The 12,019-nt window shown below is 49.8% G+C and overlaps 1 protein-coding gene across 4 annotated transcripts in view; it reads left to right on the top strand.

Annotated features, from left to right (window-relative positions):
* Nucleotides 1-12,019, top strand: part of NCKAP1 (NCK associated protein 1) — a 92,443-nt gene that overhangs the window by 40,882 nt on the left and 39,542 nt on the right. For all 4 annotated transcript variants that reach the window (XM_054177040.1, XM_054177039.1, XM_054177038.1 and 1 more), the window contains 6 exons: nt 1,296-1,452; nt 4,563-4,619; nt 6,074-6,170; nt 7,337-7,443; nt 8,573-8,705; nt 10,912-10,993. In XM_054177040.1, the coding sequence (XP_054033015.1) occupies nt 1,296-1,452; nt 4,563-4,619; nt 6,074-6,170; nt 7,337-7,443; nt 8,573-8,705; nt 10,912-10,993 (633 nt within the window). The remainder of the gene's footprint in view (nt 1-1,295; nt 1,453-4,562; nt 4,620-6,073; nt 6,171-7,336; nt 7,444-8,572; nt 8,706-10,911; nt 10,994-12,019) is intronic.

The following is a 12,019-nucleotide window of genomic DNA, read 5'->3' as shown; positions in this document are numbered from 1 at the left end:
GTAAGAAGGTCTCCCCTGAGCCTCCTCCTCTCCAGGCTAAACACCCCCAGCTCCCTCAGCCTCTCCTCACGGGGCTGTGCTCCAGACCCCTTCCCAGCCTTGTGCTCCAGACCCCTCCCCAGCCTTCTTGCCCTTCTCTGGACATGTTCCAGCATCTCAACATCTTTCTGGAACTGAGGGGCCCAGAGCTGGACACAGCATATGGTGCTGGAATGGAGTTTGTCAGCAACACCGACAGCAAGCTTTGACTAAAACAATTCCAATGACAATAGCTGAGCAGTATGGGCATTAAAGAATTCATGTGACCAAAAAAGGTTACAAAAACATCTCCACTGGGTCAATGAGCTGAGGCCAGTGGGATGAGATTCAACAAGGCCAACATCAGGGTCCTGCACTTTGGCCACAACAACCCCATGCAGGCTACAGACTGGGGATGAGTGGCTGGAGAGCAGCCTGGCAGAGAGGGACCTGGCAGTGCTGGGGGACAGCAGGTGGGCATGAGCCAGCAGTGTGCCCAGGGGGCAGGGAAGGCCAATGGCATCTTGGCTGACATCAGGAATAGTGTGGGCAGCAGGAGCAGGGATGAAATTCTGCCCTGTGCTCAGCACTGGTGAGGCCTCACCTCCAGCACTGTGTGTAGCTCTGGGGCTCTCACTTCAGGAAGGATATTGAAGTGCTGGAGCAGGCCTGGAGGAGAGCAACCAGACTGGGGAGGGGGCTAGAGGGAAAGGCTGATGAGTAGAGGCTGAGGAAGCTGGGGGTGTTCAGCCTGGAGAAGAGGAGACTTAGAGGGGACCTTATCACTCTCTGCAACTACTTAAAAGGAAGTTGTAGGCAGGTGGGGGTCAGGCTCTGCTCCCAGGCAACCAGTGACAGGATAAGAGGGCATGGCCTGAAGCTGTGCCAGGGGAGGGTTAGGTTGGATATGAGGAAGCACTTCCTCACAAAAAGGCTGATTAGGCACTGGGATGGACTGCCCAGGGAGGTGGTGGAGTTGCCATCACTGGAGGTCTTTAAGAAGAGATTGGTTGTGGCCCTTGGTGGCATGTCTTAGCTGGCGTGGTGGTGGTTAGGTCATGGGCTGCACTTGATGACCTCAGAGGTCTTTTCCAGCCCAAGTGATTCTGTGACCAGTGTAGATAATGCTATTTTTTTTTTTCAGATGTAAAACAATGTTATCCCTCTAACAGTCTACTCTCTGAACTGTTTGGGAGAAAATACTTAATAATCTCAGTCTTCTCTTGCTGTCTTTCATGCACCTGGTTTGTGACACACACCAACGTCAACTTTTGAAGTTGGATTTATTTTGTGCCACGGAATCCTAAACAGCGATGCTACAGCTCTGAACCTTTGGAAACTTGCACTTCAAAGCAGCTCTTGCTTGGCTCTGTTTCGAGATGAAGTGTTCCACATTCACAAAGCTGCAGAAGACTTGTTTGTAAACATACGAGGGTAAGCTTTCACCCTCTCTTTCCCTCCTTTCAGAGCTGCCCCTAAAACGTAGCATTTCTTGAACTCTCCTCCCCTCTCCTCCCCTCTCCTCCCCTCTCCTCCCCTCCCCTCCCCTCCCCTCCCCTCCCCTCCCCTCCCCTCCCCTCCCCTCCCCTCCCCTCCCCTCCCCTCCCCTCCCCTCCCCTCCCCTCCCCTCCCCTCCCCTCCCCTCCCCTCCCCTCCCCTCCCCTCCCCTCCCCTCCCCTCCCCTCCCCTCCCCTCCCCTCCCCTCCCCTCCCCTCCCCTCCCCTCCCCTCCCCTCCCCTCCCCTCGAAGGCCAATGGGATCCTGGGGTGCATTCAGAGGAGTGTGTCCAGCAGATCCAGGGAGGTTCTCCTCCCTCTTTACTCTGCCCTGCTGAGACCTCACCTGGACTATTGCATCCAGTTCTGGGCTCCCCAGTGTAAGAAGGACAGGGATCTGCTGGAGAGAGTCCAAGGGAGGGCTGCAAGGATGCTGAAGGGACTGCAGCACTGCCTGGGGAGGAGAGGCTGAGAGCCCTGGGGCTGTTTAGTGTGGGGAGGAGAAGACTGAGAGGGGATTTGATCAATGTCTGTAAATATCTAAGGGCCTGGGGGTCAGGAAGGAAGGGACAGAGACAGGCTCTGCTGACTTGCGTCCTGTGACAGGACAAGGGGCAATGGATGGAAACCACAGCACAGGAGGTTCCACCTCAACAGGAGGAGGAACTTCTTCACTGTGAGGGTGACAGAGGCCTGGAACAGGCTGCCCAGAGAGCTTGTGGAGTCTCCTTCTCTGAAGCCTTTCAAGACCCATCTGGATGCATTCCTGTGTGTCCTGTGCTGGATTCTACGACTGTGCTGTGGCAGTGGGGTTGGACTCAGATCTCCAGAGGTCCCTTCCAACCCCTAACATCCTCTGATCCTGTGATTGTTTCTGTAATGTGTAACTTTCTGGAACCTGATTTCATAACCATCTCCTGCCGGTTTACTTTGCTCTCCCTTCTGAAAGGGTCTGCTGAATCAGTCTCTAAAATGGCAAAAAGCAATGATCTCACCCCCAGATCTTAACCTGGTGAATAGAAGTGATGTCAGAAATGTGGAGTTTGCTTGAAAAGCTGGATCTGTCTGCCACTGGTTCTGCAGTGTATCACCTGAAAACTCAGCAGCAGTGCTGGGACCCCTGTCGGTGAATACCAGCAGCATTTCTACGCAGGGTGGTTTTTCTCTTTGGGTTGCCAGGGAGCACTGAGCACTAATTACTTCTTCCCAGAGAGGGTTCTCCAACACTGGAATGATCTGTCCAGGGCAGTGCTGGGGTCACCATCCCTGGAGGTGTTTAAGCAGTGTGTGGAGCTGGCAGTTAGGGACACGGTTTAGTGTTGAGCCTTCATAGAATCATAGAATCAATAAGGTTGGAAAAGACCTCAGAGATCATCAAGTCCAATCTGTCACCCAACACCCCATAACTACTAAAACATGGCTTCAAATGCCACATCCAATCCCTTTTTGAACACCTCCAGGGATGATGACTCCACCACCTCCCTGGGCAGCACATTCCAATGGCCAACAACTCTTTCTGTGAAGAACTTTCTCCTCACCTCAAGCCTAAACCTCCCCTGGCACAGTGTGTGACTGTGTCCTCTTGTTCTGGTGCTGCTTGCCTGGGAGAAGAGACCAACTCCCACCTGGCTACAACCTCCCTTCAGGTAGTTGCAGACAGCGATGTCTCCCCTGAGCCTCCTCTTCTCTGGGCTAAGCAACCCCAGCTCCCTCAGCCTCTCCTCACAGGGCTTGTGCTTGAGGCCTCTCAGCGCTGGGTCGAGGGTTGGACTGGCTGAGCTTGGAGCTCTCTTCAAACTGGGTGTTTGCTTTTATCCTGTGTGGTACTTTTAGGCTATACCTTTAAAAAGTTTCACAGGTCTTGAGCAGCAAAGCAGTAAAATGTAAATAAATCACTCTTGGGTGTGAAAAGGAAAACCAAGCCAATTCTAAAGTATCCCACTGGAGAGATTAAACTGGTTGTACCAAAACAACTCTCTCTTCTCTTGTTGCTTCTTTGCTCTGGAGGGATACTCACTTGCTTCTGCTTGACTTTGCCTGCATTGTTTTGGTTAAGTTTAACAGCAGCTTTCTGTGCTCCTTTATCTTCTCCCTTTTGTACAGGGGGGTCTGGGGAGGCAGGGAAGGAGAAGCTAGTAGTTTCCCCTGGTCTTTGGCCAGGGGAGGTCCTTGTGCTGTTTATTAGTTGTAAATACTGGTAAATCCTGGATAGTTTGCACATATCCATGGCAATCCATTGTGGACTGCAGTTCTGCTTGTAAATACAGCTTTCAATTGCTTCCAGCTGAGCTGATCTGGCAAAGTTCATGTTGGAGGGGGGAGGAATCCCTGTGATACTGTGAATTTCAACCCACCACATTCTGGAATTGGAGAGCAGTGTGGCCAGCAGGAGCAGGGAGGTCATTGTGCCCCTGTACACTGCACTGGTTAGGCCACACCTTGAGTCCTGTGTCCAGTTCTGGGCTCCTCAGTTTAGGAAGGAGGTTGACTTGCTGGAAGGTGTCCAGAGAAGGGCAGCAAAGTTGGTGAGGGGTTTGGAACACAGCCCTGTGAGGAGAGGCTGAGGGAGCTGGGGTTGCTTAGCCTGCAGAAGAGGAGACTCAGGGGTGACCTTATTGCTCTCTACAACTACCTGAAGGGAGGTTGTAGACAGGCAGATGTTGGTCTCTTCTCCCAGGCAGCCAGCAGCAGAACAAGAGGACACAGTCTCAAGCTGTGCCAGGGGAGGTTTAGGCTGGATGTTAGGAAGAAGTTCTACACAGAGAGAGTGATTGCCCATTGGAATGGGCTGCCTGGGGAGGTGGTGGAGTCACCATCATTGGAGGTGTTCAGGAGGAGACTTGATGGGGTGCTTGGTGCCATGGGTTAGTTGATTAGGTGATGTTGGATTGGTTGATGGGTTGGACACGATGATCTCGAAGGTCTCTTCCAGCATGGTTTATTCTGTGTATTCTATGTAACTAAGCTGTGAGAGCTTTTTGCTGTATCCTGCATCTCCTCTCAAGTCCTGCTCAGATCCTGACTGGCTTGTTCTTCTTTCCCTTGCAGCTACAACAAGCGCATCAATGACATCCGAGAGTGTAAGGAAGCGGCCGTCTCCCATGCGTGAGTGCCTTGCAAAGCTTTCCTGACACATTCCAGTGCTGGTTTTCTGACAGGATTTGTTGAATGCTGATTTTCAGTTCTGTGTTTCCAAAGGAGGTCGTGTGCTGATGGGTCTTTTCAATCTGGATGTGCTTAATGCCGTGAGGAGACCTTCTTGTGGCCTTCCTGTATCTGAAGCGGGGCTACAGGGAAACTGGAGAGGGACTTTTGAGGGTGTCAGGGAGTGATAGGACTGGGGGGGAATGGAGCAAGACTAGAAGTGGGGAGATTGAGGTTGGATGTTAGGAAGAAGCTCTTCCTCATGGGGGTGGTGAGACATTGGAAGAGGTGGTGGAAGCCTCAGTATCACAGTATCACAGTAACTAAGGTTGGAAGAGACCCCAAGGATCATCAAGTCCAACCTGTTCCTCATGCCTGGAGGTTTTTGCAGCCAGGCTGGATGTGGCTGTGAGCAACCTGCTCTAGTGTGAGGTGTCCCTGCCCATGGCAGGGGGGTTGGAACTGGCTGATCCTTGAGGTCCCTTCCAACCCTGATGATTCTGTGATGACTTTAACTTCCCAAGTGTTAGATTCTCTTTCAGATTATCAGGATGGAAGCCCTCACTGAATTCTTCAGTTTCCTTTTGTCTTAATTACTACACCTTTAAAAATTTTTTCGGAGATCTTGAACAGAAAGCAGTAAAATGTAAATCAATCACTGTTGGGTGTGAAAAGGAATATAATGATAGTTCTAAACAATCCCATTGGAAGAGTTAAGGGATTTAAACTAGCTGTACCAAAACAATTTCTCTGTTCTTGCTTCCTTTGGCTGGGAGATTCTAACTTGCTGCTTCTTCACCTTGGCTGCACTGCTGCTGTTGTAACGAGTGTTCACTTCCCTGCTTCTGTCTCTTGTCCCTTTTGTACAGGGGGGTAAGGGGAAGGCAGGGAAGGAGAAGCTAGCAGCTTCCCCTTCTCCTTGGCCAGGGTGGGGGTGGTTGTGCTGTTTATTAATTGTAAATCCCTGTAAATATTGTAAACCCTGGATATTTTGTACATAGCCATTGCATTCCATTGTAGATTGCAGTTTTGCTTGTAAATGCAGCTTGCATTTGCTTCCAGCTGAGCTGGGCTGGCAAATTTAATGTTGGGGGGGGAGGGGGGCGGGTAGGGGAGGGGGCAGAGAATTTTCAACCCACCACAATTGCTTACAAATGCAAATTGCATACAAATATTTTCCTGGGGTCGAAGGCACTTCACAGAGCAGGGGCACAGAACTTGGGGGTTTAAATGTAACAGTAGTTAAGGAACATCCAGAGTGTGTGAGGGGGATGCCCATTGCAATTAAGACCTCCCTCATCCTTTGAGCTATTGAAGCTGCTGTGATGTGAGCTTGGGCTTAACTGTTAGGAAGAAGCTCCAAGGCTTGGTGGTTTGCAGAGTGGATGATTCCTTGCTGTGCTCTTCTGACGCAGAGGTTCGATGCACAGAGAGAGGCGCAAGTTTCTACGTTCTGCCCTCAAAGAGCTGGCCACTGTCCTGTCTGATCAACCAGGCCTGCTGGGCCCCAAGGTAACTGTGGGGCTCATCTTCTGCATCTGTGGAGTCTTGGCAGTGTGGTATTCGGTCAGCATCGGACAGTTCCGGAGGAGCTCAGGGGGACAGCCGCGCGCTTCGCTCCCAGAGGGGTTTTAAGGCTCTTGTTGCCTCTTAATGTGCACAAACAGGGGAGGTTTAGATGGGTTATTGGAAGAAACTTCCTAACTGAAAGGGTTCTCAGGCACTACAACTGGTGGCCCAGGGAGGTGGTGAAATCAAGAGAAGCCTAGCCGGCAGATTGAGGGAGGGGATTCTGCCCCTCTGCTCCACTCTGCTGAGACCCCACCTGGAGCACTGTGTCCAGTTCTGGAGCCTCTGTTCCAGGAAGGATCTGGAGGTGCTGGAAAGTGTCCAGAGAAGGGCCATGAGGGGCTCCTCTCCTATGAGGACAGGCTGAGAGAGTTGAAGTTGTTCAGTCTGGAGAGGAGAAAGCTCTGAGGAGACCTCCTTGTGGCCTTCCAGTACCTGAAGTGTGCCTATGAGAAAGCTGGGGAGGGACTTTTGAGGGTGTCAGGGAGTGATAGCACTGGGGGGGATGGAAAAGAAAAGAAATCAGTAGATTTAGGTTGGATGTTAGGTAGAAGTTCTCCCCCATGAGGGTGGTGAGACTGGAACAGGTTGCCTTGAGAGGTGGTGGAAGCCTCATCCTTGGAGGATTTTCAGGCCAGGCTGGATGTGGCTGTGAGCAACTTGCTCTAGTGTGAGGTGTCCCTGCCGATGGCAGGGGGGATCGGAACTGGCTGATCCTTGAGGTCCCTTCCAACCCTAAGAATTCTGATTCCATGCCTGGAGGTGTTTAAAAGACACAGAGATGCTAAGGGGTGTGGTTTAGCACCAGACTTGGCAGGGTAAAATAATGGCTGGGCTTGATGACCTTAAAGATGTTTTTTTCCCCAGCCCTGGAGCAGGCTGCCCAGAGAGGTTGTGGAGTCTCCTTCTCTGGAGCCTTCCAAACCCCTCCTGGATGCATTCCTGTGCAAACTACTCTGGGTGATGCTGCTCTGGCAGGGGAGGTTGGACTGGATGATCTCTGGAGGTCCCTTCCCACCTCTGATGTACCGTGGTACTGTAATTCTGTGATTCCATGTCTATAAGTTTGTGAACAACTCTTCTTTTGTGTGTGTTTGTGTTTTTTCCAGGCCCTTTTTGTGTTCATGGCGTTATCCTTTGCTCGTGACGAAATCATTTGGCTCCTCCGCCACGCGGATAACATGCCGAAGAAGAGCGCCGATGATTTCATAGACAAGTATGTTCCTTTCCAGGGTGGGACCTTAGTTAAGAGACTTTCACAGGAGAAATCCATTTGAAGGAAAGAGCAATCTTCAGATAAAAGGATGTGGCTGTGCCAGGGGAGGTTTAGACTCAGAGTGAGGAGAAAGTTCTTCACTGAGAGAGTCGTTCGTCATTGGGATGTGCTGCCCAGGGAGGTGGTGGAGTCGCCGTCCCTGGAGGTGTTCAAGGGGAGATTGGACGTGGCACTTGGTGCCATGGTCTAGTCGTGAGGTCTGTTGGGACAGGTTGGACTTGATGATCCTTGGGGTCTCTTCCAACCTTAGTGATACTGTGATATCTGGGAAGGTTGGGACTGTTGGAAGTCCTTTACCTGGGGGAATGTTAACCTTCCCATCTGTCTCCGTCCGGAGAGGGAAAAGAGCCTCAGTTTGTCAGCTTTCCCTTGTCTTTCCTTGTTCCAAAGGAGCTGGACTTTGCACTTCAGCTTCCTCAGCCCTTCCTGCCACCTAATCTACTGGAGGGTGGTTATGAGATAATGAGCTGCTTTTCTGTGTAACTAATACCATGAGTTGCTGTTAAAAAGAAAAGAGCAGGGAAGTCGTTGTGCCCCTGTACTTAGAAGTGGTTAGGCCACACCTTGAGTACTGTGTCCAGTTCCGGGCCCCTCAGTTTAGGAAAGATGTTGAGTTGCTGGGATGTGTCCAGAGGAGGGCAGCAAGGCTGGGGAGAGGTCTCGAGCACAAGCCCTACGAGGAGAGGCTGAGGGAGCTGGGGTTGCTTAGCCTGGAGAAGAGGAGGCTTGGAGGAGACCTTATTGCTGTCTACAACTACCTGAAGGGAGGTTGTAGCCAGGTGGGGGTTGGTCTTCTCCCAGGCAGCCAGCACTAGAAACAAGGGGACACAGTCTCAAGCTGTGCCAGGGGAGGTTTAGGTTTAAGGGGAGGAGAAAGTTCTTCAGAGAAAGTTATTGGAATGTGCTGCCCAGGGAGGTGGTGGAGTCACCGTCCCTGGAGGTGTTCAAAGAAGGGTTGGACGTGGCACTTGGTGCCATGGTTTAGTTGTCACGAGATCTTGGGTGACAGGTTGGACTTAATGATCTCTGAGGTCTTTTCCAACCTTGTTGATTCTGTCTTCTTGCCTAGACACATAGCTGAGCTGATCTTCTACATGGAGGAGCTGAGAGCCCACGTGCGGAAGTATGGCCCAGTGATGCAGAGATACTATGTACAGTATCTCTCTGGCTTCGATGCAGTGGTCCTGAATGAGCTTGTTCAGGTATGGCGTGAGTGTGGCCTTGGGTCCTCAAATGCAGACTTTGAAAACAGACCTTTTATCCAGCATGACTTTATGAAGTTGTTCTCTGAAGGACAGAATCCAGTCCTGGCTTAAAAGACTGGATAGTTAAAAGCAGGTCGGAATGTGGTGCTATTGCCAATGGCATCCTGGCCTGGATCAGGAATAGTGTGGGCACCAGGAGCAGGGAGGTCATTCTGCCCTGTGCTCAGCACTGGTTTGGCCACACCTTAAGTCCTGTGTCCAGTGCTGGCCTCCTCAGTTTAGGAAAGATGTTGAGATGCTGGAAGGTATCCAGAGAAGGGCAACAAAGTTGGGGAGGGATATGGAGCACAGCCCTGTGAGGAGAGGCTGAGGGAGCTGGGGTTGCTTAGCCTGGAGAAGAGGAAGCTCAGGGGAGACCTTATTGCCATCTACAACTCCCTGAAGGGAGGCTGTGGACAGGTGGGGGTTGGTCTCTTCTCCCAGTCAATCAGCACCAGAACAAGGGGACACAGTCTCAAGCTGCACCAGGGGAGGTTTGGGCTGGATGTTAGGAAGAAGTTCTTCCCAGAGAGATTGGCCATTGGAATGTGCTGCCCAGGGAGGTGGTGAAGTCACCATCCCTGGAGGTGTTTAGGAAGAGCCTGGCTGGGGTGCTTGGTGCCATGGTTTAGTTGATTAGATGGTGTTGGGTGATAGGTTGGACTTGATCTCAAACATCTATTCCCACCTGGTTAATTCTAATTCTATTCTATCTTACTCTTCCTGAGAAGGGAACCAGAGGCTATGTGAAGTGCTTTGGTTTGATTCCCTGGCGACCACCATATGGAGCTCATGTTCTGTGAAGAGGTCAACTGCTCAGCCTTGGCTTGAGTTTGTCCCCCAAAGCTTTTTTTGTCGTGTTCCAAAACTCATTTCACCCTTCAGGCAGCATTTGCCAGAGGGTGGGACTTACAGACCCTACTCTTTCATTTAAATTTTAAGTAAGTTTAAATATTAGTATCAAATACAACTGATCCCTTGGTTTGGCTTTCAACACTAAAATACCTACACTGGGGCCTCTTTTAAAACCATGACCCTATGTACAACAGATTATTTGTGGTGGGTTTTTTTCTTTAAGACTGACCTAATTAAATAAGTTTTCTTTACATTTGTCATTGATTCCTTGGAAAATGTTTCTTGGATGGAGTGAGTGGCTTCTCAGTGCTATACCAGTGGCACAAGAGCATTTCATGTCTTTCGGGAGCCCCTTTGCCATGCCTGTAACATAAAGCACCTCCAAACAGAACCATGTTCAGTGTTTTTTCCAGAGTTAGTTTTGGCCAGAAGGAAATAAGTTATTGTGACTTCATTTTCTCTCACTGAGGAAGTATTAGTGAGGCTGGGGCTACTCCTTCCCCAGGGAGTCGCCATTGAGTCATAGAATCACCAAGGTTGGAAGAGACCTCAAAGGTCATCAAGTCCAACCTGGCACCACAGACCTCATGACTAAGCCATGACTCCAAGTGCCACATCCAGTCCTTTTTTGAACACCTCCAGGGTAGCTGACTCCACCACCACATTCCAGTGGCCAATTACTCATTCTGAGAACTTTCTCTTCACCTCAAGCCTAACCCTCCCCTGGCACAGCTTGTTCTGGTGCTGGTTGCCCGGGAGAAGAGACCAACCCCCACCTGGCTACAACCTCCCTTCAGGTAGTTATAGAGAGCAAAAAGGTCTCCCCTGAGCCTCCTCTTCTCCAGACTAACATCCCCATCTCCCTCAGCCTCTCCTCATAGAGCTGTGCTCCAGGCCTCTCACCAGCCTCATTGCCCTTCTCTGGATATGTTCATCTCAAGGTCCTTCTTTAATTGAGAAGAGCTCACGGTGTGACCTGAGCAGTGCTGAGCACAGGGCAGAATGACATCCCTGCTCCTGCTGGCCACACTGTTCCTGCTGCATGGCAGGATGTCATTGACCACCTTGCCTTGTTTTTGCAGATGCTGGTTTGGAAGCAAGCTTTTCTTAGGTATTTGTCACCAGCCAAGTATTAAAAAGGGAAAGGAGTTAAATGGTGTTCTTTGAATTGCTGCACTGATCGAGTTACCTCGTGGAAATCTGTGTACATTGCAGAGTACACCTGATACATTTGGCATGGTTATTGACATGGTTTCTTAAACCAGCTGTGAGATGATGATGATAATAATTGCAACAACATCTATTTCAGAATCTTTCAGTGTGCCCAGAAGATGAATCCATCATCATGTCCTCCTTTGTAAACACAATGACTTCACTAAGCGTGAAACAAGGTAAGCTGAGAGGAAATTCAGGGGAAAGGGTAAACAGAATGGCAGATTCCTCTGGAAAGCTGCACCACTTTTTTGTGGTATGACCTGCAGAAATCCAATTGGTTTCCTTGTTCCTCCTTCATTATGGCATCTGTTTCATCTTGGGGGTCCCAGGGGCTTTCAGGGCAGCTCTATGCCGATAGGGCTCTTGAAGAGTGCTATTGGGAAGTAACCTTCACTTTTAATGTAGCAAGCATATTCCACATGTTGTCATTTAGGTGTTTTACTTCTTACCTTTTAGTGTAGAAAGCATATTCCACATGTTCTCATCTATGTGTTTTAATTCCTACCTATTCATGCAGAAAGCATATTCCACATGTTGTCACCTAGGTGTTTTACTTCCTACCTTTCAGTATAGAAAGCATATTCCCCATGTTGTCACCTGGGTGTTTCAATTCCTACCTTTTCATCCTACCTTTTCATGTAGCAAGCATATTCCCCATGTTGTCACCTAGGTGTTTTACTTCCTACCTTTCAGTATAGAAAGCATATTCCCCATGTTGTCACCTGGGTGTTTCAATTCCTACCTTTTCATCCTACCTTTTCATGTAGCAAGCATATTCCCCATGTTGTCACCTAGGTGTTTTACTTCCTACCTTTCAGTATAGAAAGCATATTCCCCATGTTGTCACCTGGGTGTTTCAATTCCTACCTTTTCATCCTACCTTTTCATGTAGCAAGCATATTCCCCATGTTGTCACCTAGGTGTTTTACTTCCTACCTTTCAGTATAGAAAGCATATTCCCCATGTTGTCACCTGGGTGTTTCAATTCCTACCTTTTCATCCTACCTTTTCATGTAGCAAGCATATTCCCCATGTTGTCACCTGGGTATTTCAATTCCTACCTTTTCATGCAGAAAGCATTTTCCCCATGTTGTCACCTAGGTGTTTTAATTCCTGCCTTTTAATGTTGAAAGCATATTCCCCATGTTGTCACCTGGGTATTTCAATTCCTACCTTTTCATGCAGAAAGCATTTTCCCCATG

This window comes from Dryobates pubescens, chromosome 37 (genome assembly GCF_014839835.1).
Source record: "Dryobates pubescens isolate bDryPub1 chromosome 37, bDryPub1.pri, whole genome shotgun sequence".
In the NCBI taxonomy this organism is placed as follows: domain Eukaryota; kingdom Metazoa; phylum Chordata; class Aves; order Piciformes; family Picidae; genus Dryobates; species Dryobates pubescens.
This window is presented reverse-complemented; position numbering and strand designations above follow the sequence as displayed.